An 18024-nucleotide genomic window follows, 5' to 3' on the forward strand; every position below is an offset into this window, starting at 1 on the left:
ATCTTTATGAGGGGAACCAAGCTCCGCTGGTATTTGAACTACTGTTAGAATCCCAGCTCCTAGTACGGTGAGTGCTCCTAAGGGTCCTAGTGTGGCACTTTAAGATAAGCTCTGAACTGCTCACCACACCAGCCCCTCTTGTTGGAAACCCTGTACAGGGTCGGTGAATTGGAACCAACTCAACAGCATTACAGCTCCAAGGGTTAGGAACAGCAGGTGTTCTTCCCATGAGGCCCCTCCTAGGTAGGAGCTGATGGTTAAGTGACACCGGGGATGTTGGAGGCTCATAGGAATCCACAGTGATGTCCCAGAGTCCACACACCAGGCTCTCCAGTTTTTTGAAGATGTTCCCAGGCCTCCCCTCGTCGCTCCTCTGTCCCCAGATGTACTTGCCAAGTACACCGTGTTATCACTGGTGCACCTTAGGCTCCAACACTTTCCAGACTGGCGGACCTGGGAGTAGCTGGACATCCCCCTGAGCTGTTGCCTCCAACCCACCCCAACCTTCCTGACCCATGCCCCAGTAAAGACCTTTGTGAGTCTCGGCGTTGTTTATTAGCAGGCGTGGGCTGCATCACACAGTCGGTTTCCACAGTCACAACAGTTAGGCTAATGAACTTGCTGGGAGGGTCATTGCCCCAGATGTGACTTAGCTGAATTCCAAAGTAGAGTCGGCATCTCCAAATAGTAAAGTAAAAACACTTTGTATCAAAATTGTGATTAAAAAAAATACAAAAGTTATACTCTCAGGCAGAGAGGAAATTTGCAATCCTGAGAGCTGCCCTGAAATGTCAGCCTTGAACTTCATCTAGATCCTGTAAAGCTGGTGAACCCTGGGGGGAGGCCAGCATCCTCGGGGGAGGGGGGCTGGAGGGGGTGGCCCTCCGCAGTGCCTCTGTCTGGTAGAGGGCAGCAATTTCCCCACTGGGCAACGTGGGGAAAAGCACAGACAGGGCACTGGGAGCTCAGACACAAGGGCAGGACAGAGCCTTCAACCAGGGCAGAGGGTGGGGAGAGGCCTGGCCCTGCCTGTTCTTTCTTGGCATTTTGGCAGCTCTCAGGAAGGGTGTCTCCCCACTTCCCTGGACCCTGCAGAGGCCAGGCAGCAGGGCCTGGGGGCTGAAGCTGGGGACCGCTGCAGACTGGCTACAGCTCAGCTCCAGGTCCTTGTTTCCAGTCATCAGTGTCCAAGGGAGGGAGCTGGTCTCAGCCAGGAGGAGTGAAAGAAGGCAATGTTGGATGAGCCTCCAAGAAAGGCCTTTTGGACAGCTCTGCCCTTCTGAGCTGAGGCCCGGCACTCAGCCGATGCCAAAACCAGGGGCAGAGCTGTAGGAGTAGTGTCACGGTACAGACGTGGGGGCTGCAGCGGGGGCTACGACAGCATAGACTGCTGCACAGCCTTCTGCAGCGATTGCCGCGTCACCAGCAGGCGCACCACCTCTTCAGAGCGCTTGGTGAGCCGCTTCCGGGCCTGGTCATGGGTGACCATGGTCATGTCCCATCCATTCACCTGGCCCACAGAGAGAGCAGAGCCTACCTCAGCTCCCTGACCCAGGAGCTCAGGAAGCAGGGCAGGCTTGCGGGGAAAGGGGTTGTGAGCTTCGGTCACCCAACCAAGCCCCTAGGCTGAAGGGGACGCCAAGCATGGCGGCTGAGGCATGCCAAGGAGAAAGCACTAGTTTCCTCTGGGGGCATAGCCAGCATGGGCTCCAAGCATCAGTGCTGAGTCTCTCCATGGTGCCCTGAGGGCAGGGAGGCAAGGATCACCCCCACCCCCAAGGGCTTCAGACACTCTTGCCCTGGATTTTTTTCTTTGGGACACCTGTTACCTGCATGATCTTGTCTCCAATCTGCAGCCCAGCAATTTCAGCAGGCCCGCCCTCAGACACCCGGGTGACATAAATGCCCTGGAAAGAGACAGCCCGGGTCAAGGACTGCGGTCTATGGATGGACTGACCCCTTATCCTTGGAGCAGAGCCCAGCATGACACCCTCTCAGCCATGTGTCTGTCACTCTACACAGACTGCCCTGGGGCACAGAGCCAGTGAAAGCTGTACCCTGCCAGCTGGGTGAAAAAGCCTGGCTGTCCCAGGGGGCGGGAGGTCTAAGGAGGGCTGGAGAGGGTCACTCCCCATTGCCAGCCCTACCTGCTCCCACCAGACCATTTCTTGGACCTTCGTAGAGAGAACTGTTGGGGAGAAATGATGTCTGCTCCTTTTACTGGAGCCAAAGCAGCAAAGACCCACCATCTCAGGCCTCCATGCCCCTCAGGGAGGACCCACCCTGGCCTCTCCACCTCACCTTGTCTGTCTTATCTTCTGAGAAGGGATTCTGGGAGGGGTCCTGGTCAATTCCACCTCCAATGCTGAAGCCCAGGATTAAGTTCTCACCTTGACGAAGCTTGTGAATTTCAACTCTTTGCTGGCAAAGAAATAATAGGGGGTGTGAACAAATAATAGGTGGAGAATGATCTGGTTTGTGTCCTCAGCAGTGGTCTGGGGGCTGCTCAGAGCCAAGGTCCTCTCCAAGAACCCAGCTGGTCACCAACCTGGGACACTGAACAGTCTGGACTTGGAACTCAGCCATAATTACCCACCCTTTATGGGTAATTACGGCTTCTGCCCCCAACCTCTCCTCAGGCACTGGCCAATCCACATGTGCTCCAAACCCCTCCTGAGGGGAGGTGCCCTATTACGGCAGGAGGGGGGTCAGGCCCTACAAAAGTGTAGGACAGATGCTCCGGAAAGGTAAAGAAAAGGAAAACACACAGGAAAGAGAGAAAACACTTGGCTAAGCAAAGGGATGAGAAGATGCTGTGGTTACAGTTCCATGAGACTGGTGAATATAGCACACAGCAGAGATCTGGGAGGTAGGATGAGGCTGAGAGATGGAGTCTCCCGCTGTGTCAGACCAGCCCCCCAACAGTTAAAGCAGTGTTCTAACAAGAAGAAAAAGCAAGAGTCAACTTGAACTGCACCTGAGCCGCTTCACAAAGGAAGGATCATTTGCACTAGACCTTAAGGGGTAATGAGTAGTTTGACACTGGTCACCTGAGCTTCCTGAATTGGGCAGGGTAAGCTTTAGAACTCAGGGAATCCAAGGGAACGGGTGTCTCAGAGAGACGAGGACTTGTGAAATTAACAGACATAGGACACTGCTCATGGAGAAGCTGGGAGTCAAGAGGAACACCCCTGCTGCCAGGCCTGACTACACACAGCACCACTGAGAGGGAGCCCAGAAGGCAGGAGATCCAGGGAAGAGATGATGAGCATTTGCAGTGAGTGCAGGAAGTAGTCAGAGTTTAGAGAAGAGGCCAGATGGTTTTGACAGTGTCAAAAGATTTACCTGGGGGAAGCCTCCCTAACCAATCCCCAATCTAAGACACGAGGAAAGGCCAGATCCCTTCCATCAAGTTGAGACAAGAAGACAAAGTTCAGAGAGGGTGGGAATGTGTACAGGATCACACACCCAAGCCAAGGTCCTAGTATTGTATTTAGGGGAAGAACCAGACCACACTTTAACGACTTCATGGTCCTACAGCCTTGAGGAAGACCCAGGGATCAGTCATGACTTAGGGGACAGGAAACATTACCCGGAGACCCACTGGACTTGGGTTCTCATACCCACAAGTGTGAGTTCCTCCAGGGTGCCCCCCCCCCAACACTTCTGCACCCACTCCTAAGGTCAAAGCATGCAGGCCCTTGGGCTAGGAGGCAGGGCGGATCCACTCACTGACTTGCCAGGTGAGTTCAGGCAAGTTCTTAACTACTCATTGGCTCCTCACCTGCTCCAACTTTTTCCAGGATAGAGCAAACCTGGCCACTTTTCTCTCGAGCAGCTTGTTTTCGTGCCATCAAGTCAGTTCCAACTTACAGCAAGACCCTATATAGGGTTCCCAAGAAGCTGGTGGATTTGAACCACCGGACCTTGCAATTCAAACAGATCTTTCATCTAGTGCTTATCCTACAGCACCACACCAGGACTCCACTGGGATAGCTCTTTAGAAATTCAAAACAATGGGGAGACATGCCTGAGGGGCAAATGGAAGTAAGTCTCAGCCCTGGGGCCAGAGAACTGCCTGGTATTCCTAGGGGTGTGCCAGGGAGCTCTGGGTGTGCTGCGCCGGCGGGAGGGATCTGGAAAAGTTGACGTGGTGCAGGCAGGGTGAAGCTAAAGACAGCTGTCAGCAGGTTCAGCCTTGCTTCCTGGTAGCCTGGGCTGGTGCGCTGTACTCACCCTCACATGCCACCTTTATCAGTGGCTTCTTGCCTGACCACAGTGCTCCCAGGCACACCCCTAGGATTACCAGTCAGTCCTCTGGCTCCAGGGCTGAGACTACCAGCTGACCCATCGCCTGCCCGGCAGGCACTGCTCCCCATTTTCTGAAACTTCTAAGGAGCTAATAAGAGTCCTCCCTAATGAGCACTTGTTTTACTGCTGGGCACGCACAGACTTCTCTGCCATTCTATTGTAGCCACTTGCAGGTGTGGCATGCAAGTCCCAGACCCTTTCCTTCCCTTTTGCTTATTCTACTGGACCCTGGTGCCCAAGCCAAGCCAAAGGGGGGCCAGTTAGTTTCAAGTGCCGGGCGGGGAAGGCGCCCAGGGAAGGTTCTGAGCTGGTTCCAGCATGTGGTAGGAGCCTCAACTCGGCGAGAGTGGGTCCGAAGATGCGAGGCCGAACCAATAAAGAAGGGGCTGCTGAGCAGGCCCCTGACCAAACCCACTCCCCAAACCTCACTCCGCTGGGCGGCGGCAGCTGGAGCGGAGGAAGCACTTCCTCATTCCAGAGGCAGCGATTCAGGGGCCCACGCCCGCCCCCTGCGGCTGCCCAGCTGGGAACACTAAAGTCCGGGGAAGGCAGCAGCGTTTTCCCAGGCTTTAACAGTTGAGACCTTTCCCTTTCGTCCTGTCTCTAACCCGGGGCGACAGTGCGCGGGGCTGAGCGTGGCCCAGGATTTCAGGAGGAGCCTGAGACCCACGCCAGCTCTGTTTTATGACGGGGGAGGTTGAGGCCCCGCTCCCGCAGGACGTGGCCGGCGCCCAAGACACCCGTTTGCAGGAGCCCGGGTTCAGAGGTTTGTCAACCTGTTTGGAGTGTCAGTTTACTGCTCTGCGAAATGGGGACAAGTCTAGAAGAGGAGGAGCCCGAGCCCACTCAAGCGCACTCACCACCACCGCAGTGACGGGTTGGCCAGGGATGTAGGACATCTCGACCCCAATCCTGGTAACCAAGTACCGTTCCGTGAAACCCGCAGCGAAAATCACCGCGGCCGCGCCCTCTCTGGTTAACAAAGACAGCCCAGCTCGCTCCGCCCTCTCATGAATAGTAAACAATACTCTAGCCAATCACCATCTGCAGCGCTGTTCCGCTTTCGGAAGTCATTGTGCGTGCGTAGAAAAGGAGGGTGAGGGATGAAGAATACTCAGGACATCCACAGCGCAGGCGTTAGAGGGCGGGGCGAAGAGCTGGGCCTGCGCAGCCTGGGCTCTCCAACCCCCCTGTAGCGCAAGATGGCGCCACGGGGACTCGTATCTTTACCTATCTGAGGAAACGCTAAGTGACTTGTGTCCACTGCCGTGTTCCAGGTAACTGGGCGAGCCTGGGCGGGGAAGGTGAAAGCGCTGCATCTCCCCGGTTCTCTCGGAAGCTCCAGGAAGAGGGGGCGGCGTGGACCCAGCTCGCCGAGCTCGGGGCACCACTTGTAACTTGCTTTTCTTCGCAGCTCCGCGAGCAAGCAGAAGCTAAATCCTGGCAGATGCCATGGCCGCTGTGGTGGCCAAGCGGGAAGGGCCGCCGTTCATTAGCGAGGCAGCTGTGCGGGGCAACGCCGCCGTCCTGGATTACTGCCGGACCTCAGTGTCAGCGCTGTCCGGGGCCACGGCCGGCATCCTCGGCCTCACCGGCCTCTACGGCTTCATCTTCTACCTTCTTGCCTCCGTCCTGCTCTCCTTGCTCCTAATCCTCAAGGCGGGAAGGAGGTGGAACAAATATTTTAAGTCCCGAAGACCCCTCTTTACAGGAGGCCTGATTGGGGGTCTGTTCACCTACGTCCTGTTCTGGACGTTCCTCTACGGCATGGTGCACGTCTACTGAAATGGGGGCCGGGTGCACATAGAAGCTGCCCTGCCGTCGCCAGAAACTAACACCGTGTAGACTGACTTAGTTTTTAAATGGTTGAATTCGCTGCTTGTTCTGTAACGTTATAAATCACTTAGATCTGAAGACGAAGAGCCTGTACTGTACTCATTCTTCAGATTAAAGGAAGTGTGAGACGCTTTGTGGGGTGTTTTCCTACCTTCCTGCACTCGCTGTTTGCCCTGGCGAATCACCCAAGATCTGCCTCCCGGGTGGCTGGGACTGGGCCTTTAGTCTTCTGTCATTTCCATTTAGGGATCCTGAGAACGGATTCTCACAGAAACGTTATGGAATTACCCCCTTGTAGAACCAGAGGCTCAGAGAGGTTAAATACCTCTGCTAGGATGCACAGCTAGGAAAAGGCAGAGCCAGGATGTAAATGCAGACTTCTTCAGGGCTCTGGCTTCTTCAGTTGTTGTTATGTACCGTGGAGTCGGTTCCGACTCATAACGACCCTGTACAGGGTTTCCGAGACTGTAAATCTTTACGGCAGCAGAACGCCTCATCTTTCTCCCGCGGAACAGCTTAGTTTCGAACTGCTGACCCTGAGGTTCGCAGCCCAATTCATAACCACTACGCTACGGAGCTCCTTGGCCACCACTATTTCTTGCAGGTATGAATGGTGTCAGTTCAGTTCCATGTCACCTAGTAACCACTGGCTGGCTTTTCCATAAGAAAAAGTCAATTCAAGCCTGTTTATCTAGAATATTTCTAGTGGTGACTAAACTGAGACAAAGTGTAAGCTAAACTTTGGGCTTTATTATGTAAATCTGTGCATATGCCAGTTGATGTTCCCATCTTGGGAGGAGGGCTATCTTAAAACCCATTTGGTTTACTAAATACTGCATTGGAGTTCTAGTAGTGAACAAATTGTTCATGGAGTATATTAACTGAGGGCCAACATCACATAATTTCACAGATATCAAAAGTTTGTGGGAAAATGGCGTTTTCTGGACAATGGAAAGTAGTGTATTAGTCCTGGTGTGGCGCTGTAGGACTCCAAAGTCGGTTTTGAACTGTGCCTATGAAAACTACAGGGTCGGTATGAGTCAGAACCAACTCAATGGCACTTACCAACAACAAAGTGCTAGGAAGAGAGTACAAACCACACACAGTGGGGAAAACCACTGACAAGAAAGGCTTCCATGAGACCAAAGATTAAATAACAGCTTAGTAAAGTCCTGATGTGTAGGATAAGCGTTGGAGACTGCTAATCACAAGGTTGGTGGTTCAAACCCAGCAGCCACTCCTTGGAAGCCCTGTACAGGGTCACTGAGTCAGAACTGACTCAGCACTCAACAACAAAGTGTGGGGAAGGGTTTATTTGCAGAAAAAGAGAGAGTGGGAGCCGTTGGGCAGGAAAGAGTTTGGCCTGTATCGGGAGAGTAAGAGTAACAAGTCCTGGGGTACACTTGGGTAGGTCATAAACCTACTGCCATCTGCCCCAAGTCAGCAACCTATACAGGGTTTCCAAGACTAAATCTCTACCACCAGCCTCATCTTTCTCCCATGGAGTGACTGGTGGATTTGAACTACCAACTTTATGGTTACCAGTCTTAACAGCTACCCCACAGTGCCACCAGGAATCATACCTATAAAAATGGCATGGAGCGAGAGCTGACCTCTAACTTCACAAGGGGAAGAAAACACTCAATAGCCCAAGGTTGATTTCTTTATGAGGCTGTGGTCAGAAAATGCCTCTACCCACCAACTTTAATACCAACTCTGACACCAACTGTCTTTCCCACTGCACTGTGCTGGCTTTGGTTCCATAAATGTGTTGCAGATTTGTTGCAAAGGCCACATTGAACTCACTGGCAATACTGTGGTTTATTAGCAAAGTAACAGGTTCAAGAAAACTCAGAATACTATTCTTTTATCAGGACAGCTGCTTCTCAGTTGTTCCCACAGGCCATCCTCTCTAACCTACACTTGACCCCTCAGCCTGGCCCCTGCCCTGCTTAGGCAACTGTTAACAAAGCTCTTTTAGCCAGTAAGTGCCCAGAGGTACTCAGTTTCCCCCATCTGTGGGCCTGGAAGCCTTGTGTACCATCTGCTGATCTGCCTGCATCTATGAGGTACAGGGATTATGGGTCCAAAGGATCCGCTCTGCTCCCAGCTCTTATAGGTAGTGAAGCCCCTTCCCACCTCTGGGATGGCTCATTTTTAAGCCTAGCAGGATGGCAAAACTAACCAATCCCCTCATTAGAGTTCCATGCACCTTATTTGCATAGTTACACCCAGTCAATTGGTGGGAGTTGCAAAGACTGGCTAGAAGAGCCATATTTAAGTATAGTTTTTACTGCATTGCAAAGGCCATGTGGGAATTTAAAAGCTAGAAGCCATTGGGAATTTTATTCAGGAGTGTTGTGATCAGGTTTAAGTAGGCCTGAGAACTTGAATCCAAGCCCCCTTTTGTTGACAGCAGGTAGCCAGTGACAATAATGGAAATAGATCAAGGCTGGAGGCCTTCTGAATTCTATTTTGGATTCTGGGCCACATGCTTTGCCTCCCTTTCCCAATACCTCTGACCTTTCTTTATGCACCGCTGAAGATCTTCACACTTCAGTCTCACTGTTGTCTCTCAGGACCTTGTCTGAGTAGGAAAAGAGGGTGCATTCCTGGTGCCGAGAAAGGAGGGGAAAGATAGGGAACAGGTGAGCTTCTGATTGACCTAGGCATCCCCCTGTTGTTGGCCACTGGGGGGGATGTTCACCATCATAGAAGACATTACAATGAATGTCTTTAGATTGTTTTGAGGGAATTTAATAATTTAGGGCAGACGGTGAAAACCTGATACCAGATGTTTCCAGAGTTTGATCAGATTGCGCTCTTACTGAGATTTACCAGTTTTATCAGTGCCTTCTTACCTTTAACGTGGGAGTCCTGGAATAGTACCACAGGATAAAGCACTGAACTTCAAGGTTGATTTGAATTGCAAGGTCTGCAGTTCAAACTCACCAGTGCCTCCTCAGAGACCCTATATAGGGTTGCTGTGAGTCGGAACTGACTCGATGGCACTTAACCTTCAATTTTAGTGTTTGTTCATTTAAAGAGTAAAATGTTTCCTTCCTCTTATTTGAATTTCTTTCCAAGTTAACAAGGGACCTCACGTCTTCCTTACTGATTGTTTCTAGGGTCTGCCTCGTTTGGTGTCACTTTCTCATGCTTTCCCTTGTTCGTGATCATGAAAATGTACGCATGAAGACAAAGAAATCAAGACTTACATTTGGCACCTTTTATTGTTTTTATAACAAAGATGTCGGAGAGAGTACATGTATCGGGCAGATCCCAGAAAATGTTTGCCATCTTCCCAGTGTACTGTGTACTACTAGCCTGGAGGATAGAGCTGGCAGAAAAGAAGTCTTGAAGAGAAAGCATTTTGGGGTTCACAGGATAGTATGAGCCTTGGAAAGCGGCATCACTCAGGAGAACCACATGGAGCCCTTTTCCAAACCAAGGTGTCACTCCAAGTGCAGTGATATGGAGAGTCGGGGGCACTGTAGGCCTTAGCTGGGGTACTCAAGGGTACTTAGTATACCTGGAGGTTATCACTGCCCTCCTTTATAACCAACCCCCTCAGTGGAGCAGCCAGCCCTAAGAAACAGAACTGGAGGGAGGCAACCGTGACTGATAGTCATGAGGACCCTGGTGTCAGGAGTAATGGGCACTTTGCTTTTTCATAGAGGTCCCTGGGACACTACATTGATAGCACCCAATTGACTAATGTCCCATTGGCCAGCATCCTAGTACTCCTAAGGCATTGGATAACTTAATCAGTAGGAAAGTGGTAAGTGGGTGGATTTAGGCGAGGGCCAGACAGCTCACAGTGACTCCCAAATGATAACAGAATGGGAACGAGCTCCTGATGAGGCAGCCAGTGCCTACAAGGAAGGGCTTTCCCAAATTTGAAAGGAGCTCAAACCCTTTCGGCACTCACCCCCATTTAAAAACCAGTTTCTACAGGATTAATGAGCCACCTGTCAGGTACCTAGATTGTCATGACAACAACAGAAAGTGGGGCTTGGGGCAGCTTGGACTGTGCATAAAGCAAGGCAACCTTGGCAGAGTGTGCTCCTCTGTCCAGAGCCACAAAGGCACTGCTGGCCTGGGTGATTCTGGGTCCACAGGATGTAGTAGTGAAGGCTTTGCTCGACTTGAAGAAACACTTAGGCTGGACAAGTAATTACTCTAACAGTAATCAATGGGGCGGCCCTGATTTCAGTCAAGTCAACTTGATGGAAAGCAAGCCTCACAATGCCAGGACAGATAACAGGTGATGTGAAGCAGCGAGGTGTAGAGCATTTTTGTAACCATCCCGACACCCCCAGCCCAGCCTTCTCCCTCTGAGCTTATCTACCAGCCTTCACTCCCTGGAACGCATCGCCTGTCACCGAGTTCAACTACTAATCTTTCCAGTTTCAACTTACTACATCACTTCCTGGGGAAGCCTGACTCACCCCTACGCCTTATTGAAAACTCCCATAGCACCCTGTTCAGTTTGTGATACATGTGTAATTGAGGCTCAACTCCCCACGAGACAGGACAGGGGCCATGTCTGCGGTGCTCACACTGTCACCAGCATTTCCTCCATCATTTGACACAGCAGGTACTCAATAAATACTGAGTACTGAATGGAGAACTGCAGAAAACATTTCCATCCCAATATAAAATAGTGTGGTTGTGCCCCATTCTATGGTTACAGCAAAGCAATTCCAAAGGCAGGTTAAAAGAAACCAGACCAATGCCTAAGCAGCTTGGACGCAGATATGACCCCTGTCCTTTTTACTTCCACACATGAAAGTAACATGCTAGATTATAAAACCCAACATTTACATTAGGAAGCTAAACCCCAAGGGGATCACACCAACTCTTCACATTCTACCAGCACACAGGTTGGACTTGTTAACAGGTGACCAAATGACCTGAGGTGAGGGAGCTGCTTGCTCTAGAAGGTCTCCTGTGGGGACAATGTCCTCTGCCCCAGTGATAGCCTTGTCAGGGACTTTCTGCCAGAGAGCTTCCAGTGGCCCTTCTGCTGAGGAAAAACAGGCTTTTCTGACTAACGGAAGCCCCAGACAGAAGCCCTTCCTAAGAGGACACTCCGCAGCTCCAGGGAGCCGCCCAGACACAGCACCTGGGCCTTGTTGAGTCTGTCAAGACCCTTCAGCTGAGTGGTTCAGACAGCAGCGTGGTGGGTTTCCCACTTGCTAAGATACAGTGGGATGCAGAGGCATGAGCAAGCCTGACTGCCAAGCCTGGGATGGGAGCGTATTTCACCGTGTCCGTTTCTGACACAGGAGACTTGCTTGGGCTTACATGCAGGCATTGCTTGAGCGGGTTCTATGAAAAGTAGGGGTGTCTGGAATGGGGAACAGGTGGGAGAGAAGCTTTTCAATGTTTATTCTTTTGAATTTTTAATCATTTAAACAGTATCTGGGCAAGACATTTTCATTTAAATAAATTGAGCTTAATGCCACTTTGGGTGGGGGGAAGGGATGTTTTTGGTCTTAATGTAGTATGTGTGTAAGTCTAGCATAGAAATTGGTTCCACCTGCCAATGCTAGCCTTTTCTCTCCTCAGAACCAGGGCTCCTCAAACTTTAATGAGCTCACAAATCACCTTGGAATCTTGTTCAAACACTGGCTCTGGTTCAGTATGCCTAGGAGTCCCTGGATGATGCAAACAATTAACCCATGTTGGAGGTTCAAATCTATCCAGAGATGCCTCAGAAGAAAAGTCTAGAAGACCTACTTCTGAAGACTCAGTCATTGAAAACCCTCTGAGCACAGTTCTCGGGCACACATGTGGGTTGTTATGAACTGGAGTCAACTCCACAACCACCGGTCTTGTAGGGAGGGGCCTAAGTGCATTTCTAGCACGATCCCAGTAATGTCGATATTGCTGGTCCATGGGCTGTACTTAAGTAGCAAGGCTTTATAGACACGGTAGGCAGAGAAGGGTGAGGCAGCACCATCATCTCTCTAGAGTTTGGACTTCCTAACAACTGTGAGCACTTTCCCACCCATTACCTCATTAGCCCTTCATTAACCTTTCTGACCAAACCTTTGAGGTGAAATGGAGGGAAGCAGGTCAGAGACACCCAGCTCCACAGAGCAGCAAGAGTCAAACCACACAGGCCAATGCATCTCCCATCTGGGCAAGACAGTATGCCCAGAGCTCCCCAAGGCTGGGCAGGTCAGATGGAGGAGTGGTCTCCCTGCCTCCCTGGCCCTAGCTGACCTGGAAGCTTTGAAGTTTGCCTTTCTCCTTAAGAACCAGCTGTCTTTTCCCAGGTTGTCTCCTGGGGGCAAAACCAAATGTCCCTTTGGATGTTGGCCAAAAGGGCCTTTCTCTGTGGAGTCATCAGTGTCTACAGGGATTTGTAAATTCTCAGCTAGAGGTTAGACCTGGCTATGATGAGTCTGCTGGCTTTGGAAGGATTTGCACATGTGTTTTCCCCTCCCCAAGGGCCAGGCCAGCATCTCATTTAAGCATCTCTTGGACAGGGTCCAGCCTGTGGCAGGAATCAATAAATGTTTACTGCATTGAAGAATGAACGAATGAATGTCCAACCAGGTTCTCAGAAAAAAATTAAAGCTACCCAGACTCTGGCCTGCCCTCCTTCCCTAGGCAGAGCCTCACAGCTCTGAGCCTGTGTGGCCACTAGGAGGCTCCCCTCTGGTGCAGGAGAAAAGGTGGGCCAGGAAGGCCCTGTCCCCTGCCGGCACGAAGACTCCTCTTCCCACTTCATCTGCCCTCCATGTCTTCGTGGAATCTGCTCTCAGCCACCACCTCTGGCTACGTCTCCACTGTCTGCAGGGCCTGAAGTTGTTCCACGGTCACCTTACCTCTCCCCAGATTGCCAGACCTGAGGCGGGGGGCATAGATGAAAGAGAAGGCTGTTGGGGTGCCTTATGGTGCCCTGTATGCACATATTCACTAGCCCTTTGCAGGCAGCACCGTAGGCAGCCTGTCAGGGTCCCTGGCCACAGCCCAGACACATGTACATGAGCCATCTCAGCAATGAGCAGCGGCTGCCACAATGGCAGCCAGAGCCTTACTTGCACAGGACTAGGCCAGACTGGATCTAGCCAAGGCCAGCCCCCAGTGCCAGCAAGGCAGCCATTCCCCCTACAGCACTCAAGAAGCAACAGTCAGCCCCCCGGAAGCGCCACCATTTGGGGAGCTGCAAGACCCTAGCCCACTCCAGCCAGTCCTCTGCCCCCACCCCTTCCTGCAGGCTGCAGAGGATGCGCTACCTTTCCCACCCATCCTCTCCACTCCTGTCTATTTCTCACTCTCCCTGCCCAAGCCAGCTCCTGGAGAGTCACCAGAGTCACAGAGCCCTAGTCTGAGAACCCTACCCTATGCCCAGCCCCAACTAGAAAGAGGAAAACCAAGGTCCAGCAAGGCAGAGACAGGGCAGCCTGAATGTCTCCTAATTTCAGCCAGGGCGCCCTACCTGCAGGCTGAGATTGTATCTGCTGCTGGGCAGCGCCCCAGGGAAAGACAATCTGATGTTACCTGTCAGTCCAGCCACCACCCTCCTGTGAGCTGGGCAGCTCCAGAATTTCCACATAGATTTGAGAATTCGAGGAGTAATACTTGGGGGTGGAGGGAATGGGCCTTTGATAACACAGATAACCTAGCTATTCATTGTTAGTTATTAACCCATAATTAGTCTCGACAGAAGAAACGCCAGTAGCACAGTGGATTACAAATCGGGCTGCTAGCTGCAAGATCAGAGATTGCACCTACCAGTTGCTCCTCAGGAGAAAGATGAGGCTTCCTGCTCCGATAAAGATTTACAGCCTTAGAAACCTTATACAGGGTGGCTATGAGTTGAAACCAACTTGGTGGCAGACAGCCACCACCTCCTGGGTTCAAACACCAGGTCTGCCACTTAAGAGCTGTTTGACTTGGGCAAGTTGCTTAACCTTTCTGTGCCTCAATTCCTCATTAGTAAAACAGGTAATACGCTGAGAAGCATAAATGAGTTAAGAGCTACAAGACTAGAGCAGTGTGTGGCAAAGTTACATTAAGCGCAGTGCAGATGATAGTGTTGTTAGAGCTTCTGGGTCCCAGAAGACCTGCCTCATTGCCAGCTCAGCCTGAAGCAGACCAGTTTACTGGGGCCCTACCCAAGGTCCCAGGTTCTCTGGCTTCCTCACCTGGGTTGTGGGCACACGCAGCCGTCCTCCTTCAGGCCCCCGCCTCCTTCCAGCATGTTGTGCTCCGGCAGCTTCCCCTCGGGCTCCTCTCTAAGGCTCTGCTCCAGGCCCAGCAGTGCCCCAGGACCTGACCCCACTGCGTCCTTGATCTCCCAGGCCCCACTCTGCCGCTGGGACTCTTCCTGCTGGGTGCAGACCTCTTGGCCCCTGGGCAGGACACCACCTGTTAACCCTCATTAAGGCTGACACATGAGGTTCAAGATGGGTCCTGGAGGACCACCTGCCCTGCAGGGGGCGCCACCCTCGGCCATCCAGCAGCTGAGCCTGTGCTCCTGCCAGGTGATGGGTCAGAGAGTTGCAGCAGTTCTGTCTGCAAATGGAGGTTGTTTCATCTGGGGGAAGTGAGGGGTGTGGAGGAAGGGAAGGAAGGAGCCAGGCTAAGGGAGAAACCCAGCCACCTATCCAGTTTACCATCTGCTCCTCCAGAAATCCTTCCTGAGTAGCTCCGCCTTACCCAGCTCCTCCAGAAATCCTTCCTTAAGGGCTCAGACCAGAGTCTCCGCCCAGGGGTGGTTTCTGCCACTCTGAGTATACCCACCACTAGTACCCTGACAACCACTAAGCCTAGGGCCAACCCCACAGCTGGAGAGGGCCTGGAAACAGGCCCCTGCAGTGAATAAACAGAATGTCTTTCTCTCCTTCCTTTACCACTTCAGCTTCTCTCAACCCCAACCTACCAGGAAGCCTAAGAAGCACCGGAAAGCAAGATGCAGAGACCCTCAGAGATAACTTCCGGTTGGTTCCACAATCAAGTAAGTCACACACGTGTTTTCATTCCCCAGTGCCTATGAAGTTATGTCTGCACTCACACTGCGGCGTGTTGTGTGTGTAATAGCATTATGAACAAGTGTGAAATACGGAGAGAATGACCAGAATGTGACACACAGGCACGGAGTGGGCACATGCTGATGAGAAAATGGTGCCAACAGACTGCTCAGCGCAGGGTTGTCCCAAACCTTCAATTTGCAAGAAACACAAGATCTGCAGAATGCAATTAAGCCAACTCTCATTTGGAAGATAGAGAAACAGGCTAGCCTAGGCCTTTTTAGATATCACACATTGAGACAGTGGTGATATTTCAGTCCTCAGCCCGCAGCCTGGGACCTCACCTGAAGCTGGTCTTAGGCTGATTTGAGTCCCAGCTTTCTATCAGGTATGTACTCAGAACGTTCCACACTTTCCACCCTCCCAGCGACTGTAAGATACCCATGGCTACAGACTACCTCCATACCCCAAAGGAGGGAGACCGACAGAGGGGGCGCCCAGACCCCCTCGGGCGCCGGGAAAGCAGCATAACTGACCTCACTTCCTCGTACTTCTTGCCTCGGTAAAAGTGGCTCTTTTTGATGAAGTAGATGAGTACCAGGTCACAGAAGAAAGCCCCCTGCAAAAGAGTTGGGGTCCCTGACTCAGAACCCTAGATTGCAGAGAGCACCTCCTATGGGTTAGCCACTTAACATTCTTCATACTGTGTGCTCCTGCAGCAATCCCATGAGGGAGGGATTTGGGATTAAATTGTGTCCCCCACCCCAAGATATGCCAAAGTCCTAATCCCGGGACATGGGAGCATGACCTTGGTTGGAAATAGGGTCTTTGAAGATGTTCTCAGTTAACATGACGTCATAGTGGAGTCAGGTTGGTCCTAATCCAATAGGAACGATGTCTCATAAAAGAGAAGACACTTAGACACACACAAGGAAGAAGAAAGCCATGTGAGACAACAGGGCCCAGCCGTGTAACACGTTGATCCGGACTCGCAGCCTCCAGAACTGTGAAACAGTATGTTTCTGTTCCTACAAGCCAACACTTTGAAGGAGACATCATTGGCTCCATTTAATAGATAAGGAAACTTGTCCACGGCCACAAGGCTGGTCTGTGGTAGGGTCAAGGTTAGAATCAAACACCATTTGATACCCTGCACTATGCTGAGCCCTTTGGCAAGCGTTTGCTGATCCCCTGAGAAGTAGGGAGGTGCAGATACTGCAGACCCCTGGGGCTCTCCCCATGCTGCAGGAGACAAGTACATCAATCATGAGGCACGCTCTCTAATGGGGAGACAAGCAGGGGTGTCTAGGGAAGACAGGACTTTACTCAGCCTGGGGATTGGACATCTGGATGGGTTTTGAGGGCTGAACAGCATTAACAAGGTAAAGAAAGCTGGGGACAGAGCTAGGACCACCTGGGAAACTCCACAGGGACTGGGAAAGGGTGGTGGTTAGAGACAAACTCTGGATAAGTAGGTGGAGACAGCCTGAGTAGCTCCTCCTTACAATGTTGTGTAGCATCCGTTCTGGGCCTGACCCTGCTGCCTTCTGAGCAGAAATGGAGATGGAGTCATTGAAGGATTCTGAATAGTGAAGTGCCTCAAGCATTTCAGAAAGATCTCGCTGGTATTCTGTATGAGAGATGGACTTGGGGGAGAGGAGGGTTAGCCCTGACCAACAAAGGGGCAACTAGGAGAGCGAGCAAGGTCTGATCTAACTCAGCTGGGACCCACCACACCCGAACAAGGCCAATCAGTCCAAATCAGTTCATGCAAATGCCTATCTCCTCCACCAGAGGGCGACCCCACCCACAACACAGGGCAACCTGGGAAGTGTTAGTGGAAAGACAGAACTGGGGTATTCAGGGTGAAAGGAGGGTGAAGACCAGGCCAATAAGTAAAGCTGGGCCCCTGACCCCAGGTACTGCACACCTATTTTTTTGCCCAAATTCCAAAAATGTTATTTACCAATTCTTTGTTTTACTGCTCCCACTTCTCGACCCCCTCCCCTCTACTCCAGAGCCTCTACCTCCTCTTCCTACTGCACCATTACCTTCATTTCACGTGTGTCTCCTCTAGATGCCCTGTGTTCTGATTTTATAAGAAAGTGATGGCTGAAGATGGACCCTCTAAAAAGGTACATACCAGGGCTCACTTAGGAGGATAGATTACAGTTAAAAGGACTTCACTGGAACTCACTTCAATCTAACCCTTTCAGACACATGACTTCTAGTCCTGTTACCAAACAGAATTTTTTTGTCTCGAAAAAGTAAAGCCTAGTTCCTGACAGGCTCTCCAGTGCACTCTGCTGGCCATCCAAGAGGCTGCCAGAAACCTTGGAAAGTGGCTTCTGGAATGGGCACGGGCCACTCACTAATCATTGTCATGTCTTTAAAAGGAACTTTCAGAGGGCTCATCTATGGTGCAACAATTTGTCTCTCCCTATCCAGAGGAAAGGAGTCCTGGTGTGGCACTGTGGGTTAATGCGCCAGACTGCAAAGCCATTTAAACTGCAAGGTCGGCAGTTCAAGCTCACCAGCAGCTCCTTGGAAACCCTCTACAGGGTTGCTATGGGTCAGAACCAACTCGAAGACACGTAACACCAACAACATCCAGAGGAAAAGGATCTCTCATAGCGTAGTGGTTATGAGTCGGGCTGCTAACCTCAAGGTCAGCAATTCAAAACTAACAGTGGTTCCATGGGAGAAAGATAAGGCTTTTTGCTCCCATAAAGAATTATAGCCTCAGAAATCCTATACAGGGTCGCTATGGGTCAGGACCTACTCCACAGCACATCACTACCACCACCACCATCCAGAGGAAAGAAAAGTGAAAAGAATCAAAGACACATAGAAACAATGATTCCAGTAGACTAATGGACCACATGAA

At 51.4% G+C, this 18024-nt stretch overlaps 3 protein-coding genes across 4 annotated transcripts in view; 1 reads left to right on the plus strand and 2 right to left on the minus strand.

Moving 5' to 3' along the window:
• Positions 1 to 1372: 1372 nt before the first annotated feature.
• TAX1BP3 (Tax1 (human T-cell leukemia virus type I) binding protein 3) lies at positions 1373 to 5252 on the minus strand. Of its 2 annotated transcripts, XM_006863268.1 has the most exons (4): positions 5172 to 5252; positions 2302 to 2421; positions 1830 to 1907; positions 1373 to 1510 (listed from the first exon to the last, which is right to left on the minus strand). In XM_006863268.1, exons 1-4 carry the CDS (start codon positions 5208 to 5210, stop codon positions 1373 to 1375), a joined length of 375 nt encoding a protein of 124 aa, XP_006863330.1. In that variant the 5' UTR covers positions 5211 to 5252. The 2 variants fall into 2 exon arrangements, with proteins under 2 accessions (XP_006863330.1, XP_006863331.1); XM_006863269.1 differs by lacking the exon at positions 1830 to 1907 and having other exon boundaries at positions 5172 to 5210.
• Positions 5253 to 5723: 471 nt separating this feature from the next.
• Positions 5724 to 6276, plus strand: EMC6 (ER membrane protein complex subunit 6). The gene has a single exon (XM_006863270.1). The coding sequence runs from the start codon at positions 5764 to 5766 to the stop codon at positions 6094 to 6096; it is 333 nt and encodes a 110-aa protein (XP_006863332.1). The 5' UTR covers positions 5724 to 5763; the 3' UTR covers positions 6097 to 6276.
• Positions 6277 to 12939: 6663 nt separating this feature from the next.
• P2RX5 (purinergic receptor P2X, ligand-gated ion channel, 5) overlaps positions 12940 to 18024 on the minus strand; it is a 16289-nt gene continuing 11204 nt past the window's right edge. The window contains exons 10-12 of the mRNA XM_006863471.1: positions 15674 to 15756; positions 14313 to 14519; positions 12940 to 13009 (exon numbers count right to left, since the gene is read on the minus strand). Of these exons, the coding sequence (XP_006863533.1) occupies positions 12940 to 13009; positions 14313 to 14519; positions 15674 to 15756 (360 nt within the window). The remainder of the gene's footprint in view (positions 13010 to 14312; positions 14520 to 15673; positions 15757 to 18024) is intronic.

Source organism: Chrysochloris asiatica, unplaced genomic scaffold, assembly GCF_000296735.1.
Source record: "Chrysochloris asiatica unplaced genomic scaffold, ChrAsi1.0 scaffold00054, whole genome shotgun sequence".
NCBI classification, from domain to species: Eukaryota; Metazoa; Chordata; class Mammalia; order Afrosoricida; family Chrysochloridae; genus Chrysochloris; species Chrysochloris asiatica.